Source organism: Penaeus japonicus, unplaced genomic scaffold (assembly GCF_977035675.1).
Source record: "Penaeus japonicus unplaced genomic scaffold, GWHDUDI00000001_assembly GWHDUDI00000005, whole genome shotgun sequence".
Taxonomy (NCBI): Eukaryota; Metazoa; Arthropoda; class Malacostraca; order Decapoda; family Penaeidae; genus Penaeus; species Penaeus japonicus.
Window position 1 is genome coordinate 16,004,596 of NW_028234407.1, and position 18,751 is coordinate 16,023,346.

The 18,751-nt window shown below is 34.5% G+C and overlaps 1 protein-coding gene across 26 annotated transcripts in view; it reads left to right on the forward strand.

Annotated features, from left to right (window-relative positions):
* Window positions 1-18,751, forward strand: part of LOC122265181 (uncharacterized) — a 675,490-nt gene extending 656,739 nt beyond the window's left edge. For 16 of the 26 annotated variants that reach the window (XM_086537011.1, XM_086537023.1, XM_086537017.1 and 13 more), the window contains 9 exons: window positions 4,394-4,536; window positions 7,629-8,705; window positions 12,309-12,395; window positions 12,569-12,730; window positions 12,844-13,026; window positions 14,205-14,417; window positions 14,556-14,675; window positions 14,853-14,993; window positions 15,236-18,751. In XM_086537011.1, the coding sequence (XP_086393137.1) occupies window positions 4,394-4,536; window positions 7,629-8,705; window positions 12,309-12,395; window positions 12,569-12,730; window positions 12,844-13,026; window positions 14,205-14,417; window positions 14,556-14,675; window positions 14,853-14,993; window positions 15,236-15,307 (2,198 nt within the window). In that variant the 3' untranslated portion in view covers window positions 15,308-18,751. Of the gene's footprint in view, window positions 1-4,393; window positions 4,537-7,628; window positions 8,706-12,308; window positions 12,396-12,568; window positions 12,731-12,843; window positions 13,027-13,728; window positions 14,151-14,204; window positions 14,418-14,555; window positions 14,676-14,852; window positions 14,994-15,235 lie in introns of those variants that run through there. The other 10 variants (XM_086537020.1, XM_086537026.1, XM_086537027.1 and 7 more) reach the window with 4 other exon arrangements.

An 18,751-nucleotide genomic window follows, 5' to 3' on the forward strand; every position in this document is an offset into this window, starting at 1 on the left:
CAGATACTATGGTCAGGTGTTTCATATCATATCTGCTTTGCTTCTGTACAAGTGTTTTCTATATTATCATGAACGATTTATAGTTCTATGAATTCATTAGTCGGTAAGATGAACCATTATTTACAGTGATGATTTACTTCATTGTGCTAAGAATGTGCCAAAGAAGTCTAAATTACTTCATTAGCACCACAGCATTATCTTTTCGAATCAGGTTGAAAGGTCATGACGATGTTAATACTAGGTCAGTAGGTAAGGGCTCCAGATAATGAGTGAAACTAATTGTAGCACACCTTCCCTCCTGTCTTGCACATTGGTGGTGGTGATGACAACTGGGCACCACCTTGGGTGAGTCACAACTACAAGGTGCATGTCATGCCTGAGAAGAGTGTGTGTATTGATCTGGAATGAGACAATTTGTAACTGCCTGTGATTCAAAAACATTAACCCCTGTTTTTTTACTTAGTGATATAATTTAGGCTTCCACTTCTCAAAGCCCTACTTTGCAGGCAGCACTTAGACTAATGATGGTTTCCATGTATTATAAGCATCACCATTGCCCAGGATTTTCCAGGGCAGAGTTTCCTAATTATGTATATGTAACTTGATGCAGCAGTGCATGTTCTTTACAAATATAATTTTTTGACCGTTATATAATTTACTGAAATGTAGAGTTAGCTATTATGCACAGGACTGCACTTCAATTTTACTAATGTTTAGAAGTTGATGTTTCATATGCCCTGAAGAGAGAAGAATTAGTGTAAATTATTAAGTAAATAAGCAATGATTAGAGGACTGGATTTTCTTTATCTTTGTATATTGATATTCTTTACAATTCACATGAAAGGTGTCATGAATAAGATCATAAAGGTTATTGTAGGACTTGTTTGCTGTAACTGACCAGGTCCTGGAATCTTCTGTAGAAGAAGCCTGAATGAGAATGGATAATTCTGCAATGCAGGGTGTGTAATTAACATTTCATAATTACATCTATATAAAATTTCTGTGATGCAGTTCTCATAGAAATATAATATAAAATAACAATAATTACAAATCTATTCATTCTCTTTCTTTCACACTATACTCTGTTCTGATAATATCAGTTGTTTCCCTTTTCCTTCCTTCCTTCCTTATTCACTCTTTTTCGACCCCTTTCTTCTTCACTTTACCTCTCCTTCCTATCATTTTATTAATCTCTTCCTCTCTTCACAAACTTTCCTGTATTTTTCAATCCATAATATCAAATATGAAGTAATAAGTAAATGTCTGATTATTAAGATTGTACAAAAAGCATATTTGTATCTTCTGATTTTTTTTACTGTGTTCACAGTTTGTGATAAAATGCATTTACTCCAAAAGACTCTTGATATATAATTGTTGATTTTGATGGCAGGGGTTTTTACTCTCAGGAAAATCATGATTACAGTGTTGGTATAACAAGTTTATATGCTGTGATAGTTGTGTAAAATATCAATAGAAATTCACATATTTTGATAGACGCATATGATTAAGAATGAAACCATGCATAGATAAAAATTATTAGCTGCTTCTCCAACTTCACTGCAGTTTCTAAAAAATCAGAAGACAATAGGGAGAAATGAAGATAGGCTTAGAACAATAAAAATTAGATTTTTAATATATGAAAAAAAGATCAAAGGGCTGCTATGAAAATATTGGACCTGGAAAACTAGATATTGTAGGGAAGAAATATGATAATGAGAATACAATTGATATGAATATTAGAAATAATAGATTTTTGCTTATACCAAAAACCAACACCATGAGTATGGGCTACTATTTGCTGGTTAAGGATAGCTATATGTATAAATATGCAAGATGAATAGGTAGGTCAATGATTATAATAGGCATAGACTCTCCTGATTAATTATATGATACAGCTCCACTAGTATGGCAATCCTGAGATTCTCTATTATGTGAAAAAGGAAATATACTTTGTCATTATTTGGAAATTTTTATTATGTAAAACTTCTTTTATATCATAAGACATCAAGCGACAGATATGTATTTACGGCATATGCATAATCTCTATATGTTTTATGTAAAATCATATTACTGGAAGTCATTCATGGTTACAACAGGATTTTCACCTTTCTCAAGCTGGTTTATTAACCCATTGGTTGCGGTATTAAATAAATATTTGTGCAGCAGGATGGCTGGTTTACATTGTCTGGCACGGTGCCATCCGCAACTATGACCGACTCTGCCTTTGCAGCAAATCATGCCATCTGCTACTAGTGGATTAACAATATTCAGTGTATTATCTGATTAAAAGCTCTAGGGTACTACTGTTCTGGTGTAATGCATCAGTTTTAGGCTTAAGAAAATGTATGATACAGAATCATGGCAAATTCACTCCTCAAAACTATTGCTAATGAGTAGGACCAGCACCTACTGGAGCTAAAAGATTGTCAATTATACATCATGAAATACCAGACTGTCTTGTTGTCCAGTAGTGTATCGACTCTCCTTTTCTCATATTCTAAGATTCCAAGGAGAGTCTTGTAGGTTTTGTCTTCTACAAACAAATTTAGTTCTTCCATAATTGTGTAGTCCTAAAGTGTGAAAGACTTCTTCATAATGTTGATTCGTAAATTTATGCATATAGGTACAAACTTTCCTGAAAGCTACTTGATGGTATAAATTGTATTTTATAGGACAACTTATTTTGATTTTGAGTTAGCATTATAAAATCTTCCATCGACAAAATAGATAATTGCATGATTGTCAGCATGTATGTACCTTACTTTATTGTAGTGCATGTCGAGAGAACCTTATTGCTCAGTAACTACAACAGGATTCTTTTGTGTTATCTCTATTTAATTTATCTGTTAAGAAATATATGTATAAACATATATGATAAACATTTTTATATCTGTGTTTGCAAAATTTATGCAGTTTGAAGAATTGATATTACAAGGTGTTCTGCAGAGATGCATGATTCCACAAATGGACCAGTTCTGTTTCCAATTCTTCAAGTATTCACTTTGAGAATACAGAATGATTTTTTAAGATAAACTTGTCCTACTGCTTACTTATTCAAATATATGAAGTAATTTTACCAACATTTCTGTATTCATTTTTTTCTGATGTTTTTTGTTTTATCATCTTTATTTATATTAACATATTATCATTGAATTTTATGTATTTACTTATCTAGCTTATTTTTATTGTGTCTCTGTTTTCACTGTAATTTTTCCTCTCTTTCTCTCTCTCTCTCTCCCTCCCTCCCTCCCTCCCTCCCTCCCTCCCTCCCTCCCTCCCTCCCTCCCCCCCCTCCCTCCTCTCCCTCCCTCCCTCCCTCCCTCCTCTCCCCCTCTCTCCCTCTCTCCCTCTCCTTCCCTCCCTCCCTCTCTCCCTCTCTCTCCCTCTCTCCCTCTTTCTCTCTCCTTCCCTCCCTCCCTCCCTCCCTCCCCTGCTCTCTCTCTCCCCTCTCTCTCTCCCTCCCTCTCTCTCTCCCCTCTCTCTCTCCCTCCCTCTCTCTCTCTCTCTCTCTCTCCCTCTCTCTCTCTCTCTCTCTCTCTCTCTCTCCCCTCTCTCTCTCTCTCCTCTCTCTCTCTCCTCTCTCCTCTCTCTCTCTCTCTCCTCTCTCTCTCTCTCTCTCTCTCTCTCTCTCTCTCTCTCTCTCTCTCTCTCTCTCTCTCTCTCTCTCTCTTTCTCTTTCTCTTTCTCTTTCTCTCTCATCAATAATATCTTGGAATGTGCTTGCAGAAATGTAATTGTGATGATCATGTAAAATGATTACCGAAGCATAGTAGAGAAAATTATATTTTTATCATACTGTTGCCATGCAGGAGAAATTTAAGGAAATATATGTGAATTGAAATGTGCATTTTTCTTTTTTCTTTGTTCATGTGAGACAATGATTAACTATCTAACATTAAGATGATCACTCTAAGGTGATAAATAAAATGGCTTATATGCAGCATGAATAACTGTTTCTGTATATCAGTTCGGTCAGTATTTTGTAGAAATGCTTCCATCTCAAAAAAATATAACTTAGAATGTGGCATTATGAATGTATTATTCATTTACTGAGACTTAGATGTTGTATAAAGTAATCTAAGTGGTGTGATCATATTCCAAATTACAATTAGTGAGTAATTTAGGCATGAAAGTTATATTACATCTGACTGATACATACTTTGTATCACATATTTCCAGTAATTAACAATATGTATAAACAGTATTATATCCATTAATTATTTTGTTTATATGCAAACAGGCATCACATTTTCATATACAGCAACAGAAGATTATCATTACTTTTGGGGAAAATCAATATCAGAAACACTTACTTGTTCTCTTAATTTTTGAACAGTACTTTAGGGAAAAAATGATCTTAAGGAAATATTCTAATATTCTGTACCCTCAACAGTGATGATCCACGAACCTGCAGTGTTGATTGAAGGAGTTCTGTTCCGTGCTCGGTACTTAGGCTCAACACAGCTGGTCTCCGAGGGCCAGCCCACTAAGACCACTCGGATGATGCAGGCAGAAGAAGCTGTTTCACGGATAAAGGTAAGGTTGGAGGTCTTGAGATTCTTGAATCAAGGTAAGTTGCAACAGGTATATAGCTGTATTTTATGTGAAGTAGTAAGATTTGAGATCAAAGTGTGGTATTTGGGGGATGAATGTCATCACTGCCTTATCATAGATGAAGAGATCAAGGTAAGTTCCAATGTGTGTGGTCAAACTTTTCAAATGAATGAACAGAGATAAAGTAATGGAGTCTATATCTATAAGATTGTGGTATTTCTTTCTTTAGATTTCAGATATTATGAAAATGAATGTAGGAACAACTGATATGTGGAATACCTCATGTAATGAATATACTGGAGAAAATGTTGAGTGATAAGAAAACATTATTCGGTTTCTTGTCTTATGATAGAAGAAATAGACATAAGGTCAACATAATCATTACTAAAAATAAAATCACAGTAGAGATTCAATTTTTATTTTCTTCATATGATAGATGAAGTTAGTTACTAGTTAAGTATTACCATGACATTTTTCATTTCTAGGGATAGTCCTTGACCCATTGTAGAGGGAATTTTGATTTTTTAGTTGGAAATACATATATACTTCAGGTACACCAAAGATGACAGGATTGTACCACATATATGAATTTGTATGTAATGGCCATTTTGTTTGTCTATAAGCTTTTAGATATATGGTATACATACATATATTTCTACATAGTATGTGTCTTTAACATCTAAACAAATAGACGCATGCACAAACATGTCAGTATTTTCTCTTTCGTTTTATTACTCTCTTTTTCCCTCCCACCTTCACCTCTGTCTCTTTCCTTCTTTCTCTCCCTACCTCCACTTTTTCCCTTTCATATTCTCTCTGATTAGCTCTCAGTTTATGTGCCTCTCTTTTGTGTGTGTGTCTTTTTCCCCCCCCTCTCCCTCCACCCCACTCCCTCCAGTCACTAGCTTTCTCTTGCTACTCTCCTTATCTTTCTTCTACTCTCCTTAACTCCTTTCTCTCAAAGCATCTTCCGGGATACTTCCGTTCTCCGTTTTTTTGGAGACATTATTGTAGTACAGTTATTAGTATTTTCATAAACATTGAGTATGTTTATTATGACTTAAATTTTAGATGGAAAAGATGCATTAGTGGTAAATGATTAGTAAAATGTTTGCATTATGCAGTTAAGAATGCATGTCCTTGAAATGTTTGCTGAGCAAATCCCTACTGTAGATAGTTACAATCAAGATAAAAAATATACCTGATTTTTAGTACGATCAGTATTTTTTCTTGGGAATTTGTGCCCATGAAATTTGTAAATACAAGAAAAAATGTTTATCAACAGGACTTTCAATAAGTTAAATAAAAAATTATATTATATTTCAAGTCAAGAATGTAATCACTCCTTTCTTTTATTTTTATTTGTTCCTTGTATAATATCTATCTCTGTTTGGCAAAGCAAAAGCAGATATGTCCTTTGACTCCAGTGCTATGTGAGACAAGTATCAGATACTCGGTTTACTTCCTCGGTTTACCCATCAGTGTAACAATGTAGGTTTTTTGTGAGCACAAGTCTTACATATTCTTTATATCAGAATTTGAAAAATAGCAAATTCCACACCAACTATTAATAAATGCAAGACGTCTGAAATCAGACTGTCACAGAGATTTTGAAGATATTGTTGTCTTGATTGGTGGGAAGAACAGCTTTTGTCCTGCATGTCTGTTCATTTCCTTGTGACACTGTGTTACCATGTTATTACCTTTTTTTGGTGACTCCTAAAAGCTAATGTACCACCCCCAGAGTTTTATTGGAAATGTGCTCCCCATGTGTAAAGCAAGCTGTGTTTTGTCTGTCTGCAGATTCATTGTCAAAGTGTCTCCCAAAAATGCATTATGTTGAGTAACCAGTAATTTAGAATAACAATTTAAAAATACAGTATCTTCATGCTGCATTCCCATAAACGTTGGAGCTTATAGTCTATGGACCATCTTGTCTGCCATTAGATTTACAGTTCTGCATGTATATCTGTAATTTGGCAGGTTAGTTGAGATTTCTATTAATTTTGTCTCATGTCACATTGATAATTGAGCATACCTCTTAACAACTTTGTTGACCATCACTATATCTTGCAACCAATAAGTACTTCTTGAATGCAATAATTGGCAGGTAGACTGAATGGTCTTCCTTTTTGAGTGTAAGTTATTGGTAGAGCAGAGGGGAGGTTTTAAGGCTGTGGGAGGAACCAGGTCCAAGAGAGCAATGACTGTTCTTGACATGGGGACAATTAAGCATGTTTTGATCATGAAAGTTACAGTGTTATCTGTTGTTATATGATTTATCAGATGTGATTTGGAAAGTCATCTGTCTGTGAATTATACTGGAGTCCTATGAAATGAATCCTATAATATAGGTAACACAGTGGGCACAGACAGAATCTATGCCAGTGTTTTTCCTTCTTCATTTATTCTGCTTACCAGGCAGTGTTAATGTCTGTTTTGGTTGGTTATTTATTCTTGAATCATTTTATTGTATTGTCATTATCATCAAAAATTTCACTTTTGATAGTTATTCTTGTTATGTCATTCCCAAAGGTCCTTGGTTTCGTGCTGGCTACCGTCGCTGCATGTGTGTCATTTGCTGCAACATGTAACAGTAACTAGCTTCTTGAAAATGGCAATTTGACCACCCTTTCAGACCTTGTGTTTCAACATGGCTTAGTTACACCAAGCCATGAGTACTATATAAGCCCCAGGCTTTATGAAGTTGCTGATTAGTCATGAAGGTCTGCATCTTGTTCATGTGTTTAGTTATGTATTTTATTTTGCCTTGCTTTAAAAAAAGATGTATGATTTCACCTGTCCCATTGTGTTCCAAGAGACATGTTTCAAGTCCCCAATTTTTCCCCTCCTTAATTGTAGATGCAGTGAAAATGAATAATGTAAAATTGTTATAACCTTTTATGATTAGTAATCAAATTCTGTCATTTTTAAGCTGTTTCCAAACTTGTTGAAACATTATCTATCCCTCTGTAGTTCTCTCTCGACTTTCATTATTGATTAATGATGAATCTCGCCACTTAAAGAACATTACAGTAGATAGACAACCAACCAAAACAACATTCCTCTGTCAGGATGCAGATGATGATAAGGAAGCGCTGGTGGATAATCATGACCCACAACCATCCCCGGGTCCCCCACACTCTGCAAGCCCTCAGGAGTCTCCCATCTCCCATCACTCTCCTGTGCCTCCTCAGGCAACTGTGAACTCTAACTCATCCAAGGAATATAGTTCTCCAAGGGATCTGCATTCCCCAAGAGATTCAAAAGCTTCAAGACCCCATCCTTCACCTAGAACCCAGACTGGTTCACAGGTAATTCATTCATTGCAGGCAGGCCAAGGCTACAGCCCAAAGTCTCCTGAAAATATGACCTCTAGGAACACCTCAGCTTGGAGACCAATCCCACGGATGTCTCATGCTGTGGCTGCTTGCCCTTATGTGTCTGAAGGAAATTCAGGCCATGCCAGTGTTTCCATTGTGGCCCCATTACCAACTGGCATCCTAGAAGAACCCATTGGATCCTCAGAGAATATTATAGCTATCTTAGAGCCAAAAGAGCCACAGCAGCAGCAGCAGCCTGATATTAGGGATGGCAAAAACTATAATGAAAATAAGGCACTTGTTAGGGAAGATGTTGATAATGATGGCGAAGAAGAGGAGGTGGAGGAAGAGGAGGAGGAGGAGGAGGGGGTAGAAGAAGATGAAGCAGAAGTGGAAGATGAAGAGGAGGAGGAAGATGAAGATGAAGAGGAGGAGGAAGAGGAAGATGAAGATGAAGAAGATAGAAGAGATGATGAACGGAAGGTCATTAGAGCAGATGATGAAACAGAAGGGGAGGGAGATAAAAATGATAGTATTGACAGTGAGGATCAGTGCATAGAAGTCCTGACAGTAGTCCCAGGAGCCAGTGGAACCACACCAGATGATAGGGACACGGAACTGGATATAGATGGAGGTGGTGGGAGCTTGGACTGGGTGTCTGAGGAGGGTGGGGGACCAGGGCTTGGTCCTGCTGGGACAGTATTCCACCTGCGCCTGGTTGGATCGGTGGATGTTGCAGAGGAGTCAGGTAAAGCGCCTGCGCGCAAGACTACCACTTGTAAGCGGCCCAAGAAGGATATGGTCATGGAGGCCGTTTCACGTTTAAAGGTGGGTTATATATGGTCTAATTTACATATTTGGATCATAAAAGGAAGGAAATTATGGCATTATACAAGAAGTAAATTGGAATCGGATTTATGATATTTCAAAAATCTATAAGAGGCTCTGAATGGAACTATTGTTTTGGTTTTACACATATCTTACTTTTCCACAACACACCAGGTTTAGGAGCACAATTTTTTTTTTCACTGTTTCATTCTTTTCTTCTATTTTAGTTCACACAAGGATCTTATCTTTCCATTATGGGAGTATAGTGGATTAGGAAGTGTGTTGAAAGGATTTTTTTTTTTTTTATCAGCCCTTTGATTTGGGATTGAAAGAATGAATATGTGAAGTAAGCACTGAATATGTGTGTGTAAATTGGAGGAGACATGAGTTAGTAATCAAATGAAAATACTCAATTATCTGGTCTTCCACTTTAGGAAAATGACTGGTTTTAGTATTCACCATAATGATTATCAAATATCTGGCTGTTAAATAGAAAATGTTAGTCCTGTATGGGTAGACAATTAGATTTAAGGCTAGATAGACCTAAGTGAAGCACAGGCTATGGGAATAACTTTGAATGTAGAGTTGATTGGACATAGCAATAGCTTTTGATAAAAAATAGAAGCTACATTAATTTCCAGAAATTATAAGTATTCCGAAAATCACATTTTTGTGATTTCTTGATAGTCTCCGTGATACGTTTCAACATATTTCAGATTCATAGGGATGTGTTTTGTGACCTGTATCATTATTGTTGTGTTGACAGAATCATAGTTGATTAACTGGATAAGGGAAAAAGATCCATCTAAGATATTTCGTATTTCATAGATAAGAAAAAGAAAGATATTGATACAAATCATAACTAGGGATAAAGGCTGTACTTTGCACATTCCCCATGGCCTTAGTAAGGAACATTTTGAGAGTCCAACTTCTTAAGAGTCTTGGAAAAAGACATATTTATTCATTATGAATTCTTTGATTTTATCTCCAATAGATTAAAATTGTTTTAATGTTTATTTTGTAGTATTTTTCTCCAGAATAAAGGAAGGACCAGTGTTAGTTTATGAATGATTATTAATGATTCAGACAAACTTCCCAAAATGCAGCTTTATTCTTTTTTTCTAGTACAGATTTGCTCAGAATTATTTGTACTTTTTTCTTAAATTTTCTCTTCAAACATATTCTATACATATACTATTGGGATCTTCAGGATGATGTATGTACAAGGCTCTCTCATTTGTTCTATCTCTCTCTGAATGAGAAGGGGGAGGGAAATAGTGAGGGGACAGTATCAGGGTAGAAAAAGGGAAAGAGCAAGAGTAGAAATTGAGAAAATCAGTAGTTTCCTGTGTTTAAATGTTTTTTGTTTTTTTTTTAGTATGTTGTTATTGATTACAAAATATCATTGCCTTTAATGGCAAAGTTTAGTATGTAGTTAGTACAATATTTTGAAATTAAATTTGCCAAAATTTGTTGATACAAAGTGGTGTAAAATGTGTTATGTTAGTAAAGTATGTTTCTTTGGTAATGAAGTGTGTCTAGCAGTTTTTGGACTAGTAGCAGTCACTGTTTTTTGTTCATTGTTGGACATTTGAGATGCATTTTGGTAACTATAAGTAAAGTAAGATTTAAAATGCATTTATCTAAATATGCTAATAATAAGAGGCTGTTTTGTTGCTGAATCTGATTAATGATAATGTTTTGCAAACCTTTTCATGGTAAATCACTGAGACTAGTTTATCAATTTTGTATTAGAAGATAAGTGGTAATAGAAAATATTAAACTCAACCACTTTCCTATTTTGCAGGAATAACTCATATCTCAGTGATTGATCCTGAATGTTTTTGTAGTTTTACCAAAACCTTTACACATAATTCATAACATTTCCCTAAAATTCACTAACCCAATGTATCTGTTTTCCTCTTTGCTGCTGCGGTGTAGGCGTTGGTAAGTTGCTCATAGATGTGCAGTTAGATTGTAAGGCATGAAAGAGTACAGAGACTTTCTTCTCTCAGAGGGACTACCCATTTGTTCTAAAAATGATTTGTTTTATCTTAGAAATTATAATTATCTTGCAATGTTTCCAGTAATTCATAATTATTTATTGCTTATTAACCCACACAGGACGGGTGGTACAGTACTGTACCGCGCATTCAAAAGCCCAGTGGCCGGGCGGCACAGTATTGTGCCAGCCATTCAATTGATTTAGGCCTAATAATTCGAACGCCCCGGCATTTGGACATTCAAGGCTAGAATTCCCCCGTCGTGGATGGGATAATAGCAACAAAGCTGGTCACTCATAATCAGTTAGAATGATGGGTTGAACTTTTATCAAATATGTGCTCAATCTTAAGTTTTGAATTATTAATAATTGCACTTTCAAGAAATTTGAATGCTGCTTTAAATGGTATAACAAGATGCATGATTAAAGTGTCAAGCTTTTTTCCAAATGCACCTTTATCCAAAGTTCTTTAATATATTTTGGACATTCTCATTATTTGATATCAAAAGTGTTTTGTATAAAGAAAACTTCATATGGAGCGCACCTTATAAAAAGTATATTTATTACTCATCAGAGCTACTTGCTGTATAACGATAATTACCCACACACACATATCCACTTCTAAGGTCTCCCCTAAACAGTTGTTTGTGTGTTGGTTAATTATGTTATGTAGCACTGATCAGTACTGGATGTCTCCCTAGTCTTCATATTACCTTTATCTTCCACACAAGGTCATAACTCTTTGTAGGAGGAGGGGTGAAGTGCTCTTGTATCATAGAATGCTATATACCCCCTATTGTAGTGTTGTTTTTTCAGTTATTTTTCAATTATTTAGCTGAGTTAGCAATCCTCTTCAGTTGCTTTCTTGCTCCTTATTCTGATTATAGTCTCTATTTTCCTTCTTCTTTTAAGGTTCGATATCCACAGATATTTCCCCATTGTAGTCAGTCTTCCTTTTATATTGTATATACTCATATAATAGTAGTTTTCAAATAATTATAAGTATTATTAGTTTTCCCATGGGATTAATTTCCTATGAATGTTACAGAAATTGGTTATATAGCCGAGGAACTGTTATGCATCTTTCAGATGTTCAAGTAACATCTGTATCAAGAGACAACCTAATTTTGCCAATGAATATTATTTGATGATTTAAATGACATTAAAATTTGGTTTGGAGTAAAGAGATGTGGTTATTTAACCATGCTTAATGTTACTTGTTCATGAGTTATGTTGATAATTAGTTCACCAATTTTATAGTTGTGTTTGTTGCAAACAATGAACTGTTTATAAAATGCAGAATTAAAAACTTGGATCATGATAGTTGCCAACATCAAAAAGTCATCTACCAAGTCTGTGATGTATCTTTGATAATCTGAGAGAACTTTATATTCATATTACACAAATGATGATTATAAATTACTAGAGAAAATGTTGATTATTGCAAAGTTTTGGAATTCTATATATTTTTATTCACAGGATTGCAATTTTGGGTAGAAATGTGTAAGGTTGTTACAAAAGCATGTAATAGATCAGTGATTAAAGAAAAATTATTGTGATGAGAGTGAGGTTACATTAAATGAATGTTTGCCCTTGTTCAGGCCCCTGACGGAGAGTCGCAGCCCAGCACAGAAGTGGATCTTTTTATATCCACAGAAAAGATCATGGTGCTGAACACAGACCTAAAAGTAAGTGTTCTATTACAGTTAATGTAATATTACTTTGAATTCCCATTAAGCAGTACATACATTTTTTCTTTTTTGTTAAACATGAAGTGTATATTGAAAATCATAAATAGATATAATTTTTATTGGCTGTTAGGACCAAAGGAATTGTATTAAAGATCTTTATAAATCTTCAGGAGATCATGATGGATCATGCCCTCCGTACTATCTCCTACATTGCTGACATTGGAGATCTCGTTGTTCTAATGGCAAGAAGGAGAGTCCTGCCCACAGACGATACTGGCAACAACATACAGAAAACACCCAAAATGATTTGCCATGTATTTGAAAGTGATGAGGTAGGTTTGGAAGGATAATTATGATATTTTTCTATTTGTAAAGAATCTGCATAAAACAATAAGTTTTCACTTGTGCTATTCATTTTTATTAATTTTTCATGTTTTGCTTCTAGGCACAGTTCATAGCGCAGAGTATCGGCCAAGCATTCCAGGTTGCATACCTCGAGTTTCTGAAGGCTAATGGCATAGAAGACCACAGTTTTGTGAAAGAAATGGATTATCAAGAAGTTCTAAATTCTCAAGAGATATTTGGGGATGAACTGCAGATGTTTGCCAAGAAGGAGCTACAGAAAGAGGTGAGTTTAAATATTAATTATCTAATAATCTTAAGTATATGTACTTTTTGTGTGTGACACTGTCATCAATTTTGAGCCATAGGTTTTGATATGGAAAAGTTCTTCCCATCACACTAGAGAATGGACAAATGCTTTAATTCTAGATTCATAGATTATCTAAAGCTCAAAATAGCTGATCATGTCACATTTAATGGGTATGGGTAAAGAGAACATGTAGACTAGATCTCAACTGGTAAAACCATTGTGGTAGGTAAAAGCAAAGATAAACACACCAATGCTCTTTACTGCCTGGTATGATTCTTTGATGAGACATGACACGTAGCTTTGTAAAATCTGATCTAAACAGATGAACACTAGTTATCTGATATCCCAAGCACTGAAAGTATTGGTGTGGATGTATGGTAAGATGATAAAAATTTGTGTGATGCAGAGCTTATTTAAGTTGAGTATGTCTGTCTGTATGCATGTAGTTATGTCTATACAGTATTTACATGTCAAGAGTAAAAGCAAATCGCTTTATGCTTAAAGTGTGGATTATGTTCTGCAAATGAAAATTGACTCCTGAACGCCCACCGTGCCCAAATGCCCAAACCTTTGACCAATCAATTTTAAATGCGGTCATTAGTCAAAGTATGTTCTAATGGGCATTTTAAATCTTTTCTGCCGCCCCACCCACACCGTCCACATGTCCACGTCGTACAGGACCTATATATCACAAAAACGGTAAGTGATACAGCTATACTGTTGGAGAGGGATACAAGTATGGGTTAACACACATAAGTTAGAGCTTTTCTTAGAATGTATATCATATAACAGGCTATCAGTACATCATGTTTTTTCAATATGATTTTTGCTTACTGGTAGTCGTTTCTAAGATTTGCAACCAAAAGTATCACTGGAGTGGTGGTGGTAGAAAGATTTTCCATAACTTGTTCAAGAATATGTCTAGTCCTCCATGGTTTCTTTTGTCTTTGTACAGTACAGTATGTAAATTTTTGCTTATCCATTTTATAGTACTTTTGGTATTAGTGAGAGCAAGCCAGCAGCCATTTTTTTTATTTATATTTAATTTATTATTTTTTTCTTTGTCTGTTTGTTTGCTTTTTGGCCGACTTCACAATAGAGTAGATGCTGACCCTTTCATATCATTTTATTCAAATGTATTGACTCATTCACAGGTTGTGGTACCAAAGATGAAGAGTGAGATCTTGGGCGTGGTGGTAGTTGAGTCGGGCTGGGGATCCATGGTCCCAACAGTGGTCATAGCAAACCTCTCACCAACGGGTGCTGCTGCAAAGTGTGGCCAATTGAACATCGGTGATCAGATAATAGCTATAAATGGTGTTTCATTAGTTGGATTGCCTCTCTCAACTTGCCAGAACTATATAAAGGTACGGAATATTTCACTAAAAAGTGTATTTTCTGTATTATATACTGTCACATAATGAGTAAAGTAAATAAAACATAATTTTAGGAGTATGAGTCTAGTAAATAATTCATATAAAATAATTACAAAATTTGTTTTACAGAACACAAAATATAATACAGCTGTGAAGCTCACAGTTGTACCCTGTCCACCTGTTGTTGAAGTGAAAATTCGAAGACCTGACACAAAATACCAATTGGGTTTTTCTGTACAAAATGGTGTTGTAAGTATTCCTACAATTTATATTAAGTTGATTCTCAAAATGAAATGCTTACTATTTATGTAATAAAAAGTGATGAACGAAAAGAAGGTAATGTTTCAACCAATTGATTTTTGCTATGGATATGTATTATCATTAGTATACAAAAATGTCATATTACTTGAGATAAATATTTTACAGATCTGTAGTCTATTACGAGGTGGAATAGCAGAGCGTGGGGGTGTACGTGTTGGGCATCGTATTATTGATATAAATAGTCAGTCTGTGGTTGCTGTTCCTCATGAAAAAATTGTAAATCTTTTGGCTACTTCTGTTGGCGAGGTAAGAATATTTTCTGAATGTTTTAGTGAATTATTATTATTTTTTAATCATTTAAGATAAGGAAATAAGTATTTCCTCTTATAATATAAATGTTATGAATGTCAAGTTTAATGTGTCTTCATAAGTATCAAATAATAAGGTCAAAAGAAAAAAAAACAGTAAATCTAAGAAAATGCAATCTTGTTTTTTCATTTAAAAAAAGACAAAAATTGATGTTCATATTGCTTTATCATGTGTTTCAGATCCGGATGAAGACCATGCCTACTTCAATTTTCCGCCTGTTAACTGGTCAAGAAACTCCACAGTATATATAGTGCTTCACCTTTTGTGCTGTCAGTGCATACTAAGTGCCACAGCCATTCTTTCTCTCTGTGTGGGTGGATTATTGTGTGGGTGGATCCAAAAGGGTGCCATTCTAATTATCTGCACATTGCTTTCTGACAACCAAATGTGGCCAGCATTCTATCTCAAAAAAAAAAAACATAGTGAAAATTGCCCAAAACTTCTTTGAAAAGGTCTAGTAAAAGCTGGAGGACACTGCTCTCTGCAACATAAAGATTATGACCTAAATGATCAACATGCAAGCAGCCACTCTTTATTGTTTCCAGAGTAGCACTATGCTTACAGTATATACCATGTGAAACATGTTGGTTTGAAAGTAGGGTATAGGTGGATAAATTTTTGAAAATTTAGTCTCTAAATATATGATAGCATGTTTGGATTAAGGGCTTGTTTCTTATATTCCATTAATGGAGGCAAAAAATATTTTATACTGTAAAATGAGAGAGAATTTAATTTAATTACTGCAGCACTAAAAAAAAAAAAAGATATTAAAGATGTTTTGCTTGTTTCTTGGTTTAGTCAAAAATTTATGCCCATATGATTTAGATTAAAATTTAATATAAAATTGATCCTTTGTGTCCCACACCACTGCCTAATTCAATATCCAGTGGCAGGAGAATAATGAAAGGGTTCAGATTCAATCCATGTATTATACTTTTTTTTATTATACAGAGAAGCACTGTAATAAAAGATACTACAGAATAAAATACAAATAAGAGAACATTGTAAGGACTGTAAGAATGAATGGAAGAGTTCAGCTGTATAATAAAATTAATATTCAAGCTTCTGGCTGTGCTTTGATTACATGGCAAATGGCAAAAAATGGCATGATTTTTCCAATAACATTGTGATTTGAAGTGCATTTAGGCTTTAGAAATACATTTCATTGTGTAACTGGTTTTCCACTTGCATAGATTAGGTAATATATAAAAGAAATGCCTTCAAATGAAGTACTATGGTATCACTATTAGTTAGGAATAGCTACTACAATATATATGGTACCCTTTTATTTGTGTGTGGATGTAACAATTGTATCAGACAGCTGCGTTCAATATGAACGTTCAGCTAACCACATGAAAAAAAGTTATTTCATAAGTAAGAGACTGAACAAAATGTTTTACTTGAATAATTTCACTTTAAGCAACTACCATTAAGTGTTGCTATGGAACAGGGAATATTTTATTGTTCTTAGCCTGGGAAAAATTATATTTTTATTTAGTCCCTATTATGAATAGTGTCTACTGTGAGCTTATATGACCATTTGATATTAATTACTCAAAGCTATAGTACCTCTTAAACAGAAATATCCTGCAGTTAAATGATGCTTTTAAAATTAATATTGAAAGTTCATATTTTATACTTTATTCTTATTATTCCTTCAGGATATAAGTTAGTTATATTTTCACAGTCACTGCACAAGTATTTTAGTTCAAATTGTAAATTTGCTTCTGTCCAGGGAAAAACGCAAAACTGACAGAGTATAGTATCTGAGAGTATTGTGATGGTAAGTAAATGACTGTATATCATAAGCAAAGAAAAAAGTAATATATATATATATATATATATATATATATATATATATATATATATATATACATATATATATATATATATATATATATATATATATATACATATATATAATATATACAGCCAAATTTACTTTGCCTTTATTTGAAGGTAATGACTTGAAAGTTGTGCATACAATTTTCCCTTTCCTGATAATTACAATTTAAGTTTATATAGAGGAGCATATCATTAAAACCAATATAAACCCTTGCAGGACTCAACTTATTTGCAACTGAGCTCATAATTGTAGAGGAGTTCAGTGGGCTGGTGGAAGATAATGTCAAGCTCTTTTACTCTTGTGTAAAATCACTTGGTTGTGCCAGTATTTCTAATGAATTTAGTATGCCTTTTCCACTGCAAGATACTTTAACTTCTAGGATCAAATGTATGTATGCATAATTATTTTAACATATTCCAACTCTCATGGAACTGCCCACTCTTTTAGCATATAGTCCAGGAATTGAACCTTATGTAAACTGATGAGTGAAATACTCAAAAGTAAAGACAGTTTACCATTATCCTCCAACAGTCTACAGCATTGTGTACTGTGTTGCCTTTGTGCCTGATAAGGAAGAGCAAGTAAGCTGTACAGTGTACATGGAGTCTCAACAATAAATTTGTGATGGTAGGGAAACCTCTGTACAGTATATATATAGTGCTATCAGGTTTGTCTTATTTTTATTATAACTTAGGTAAGACATGAGTAGACCTACCCATGTTCAATATTTATAATGTCCACATTGTGTTCTGTATGTAGTATTTTCCTCAAGTTATTCTGAACATCTTACATTATGAGTGCACAAGCTGTCAGGTGAAGTACTTATGATGTACATAATGCTCTATATGACTTCATATATATCACTATAATTATTTAATGAGGTATTGCTTCAGAGTACAGAATTTCTCTGCTTGCTTTTCTGTAATTTGATGCATTTTAAGAACTTTGGAAACCTCAAGGTGAGTGATTCACTCCCATGGAGAATGACCTTGAGGTTTCATGTACTGTTTAAAATGTTCTCAAATGTCTTGATGGATGACTGAACGTATAAACAACAGTGGCAGAGAAAGAGATTTACTCATATATCTAGTACTAAATTATATAACAGTATATATGAACAAGTTTCCATTACATAATCAGAGTGTCAGCATGTAATTGCAGCTCCTTATTGATACTTGTCAAGAACTTTGTCATTAGTTTGAAATAACCAAAATGCTGATTATCTTGAGTTCCGTATTTAGCAATAGCACATGAAAATGCTAAAACTAACTAATTGCTACACTATCAGCAATAGTCATTTCATAAAAATGTAATCCTAAATTTCATGTTTCAACTAAAAACTGTGTCTTATATATATATATATATATCTGTAAGGCAGAGTGTAAGGTTATGCGACATTGAGCACCAAACTTCTGAATGCACTACCATCATGTATGTGGTCAGTTCACAGCGAAGTTGTGCACTGCAGTTCAGCTGAGCAGTATTTTCTAGGAGGTGACCACAATTCCAAATGTAATGCTTACCTTACACTCTCTCTTCTCAGGAATTCATTTGGTGCATTTAAAATCTTCACTTGGAAAAAAGAAAGAAAGAAGGAAAACAATAACCTCATACCAACTGCCATACCTTGAATTGGCTCCCTGTAGTCTGAGTAACAGAAATAGCTCTTCTACAATTTCTGCCTCGTGATCATGTCTTAAATGTATCTGTTATAATAATGAGTTATGAAACCAAAGGATGAGATCAGTAATAACATTAGGAAAACTTTTGTGATGTCACCACGTTGTGTGCCATATGTACTGAAGTCTGTTCTGCCAGTCAGTTCTTAATAAAATGGTTGTTAAACACA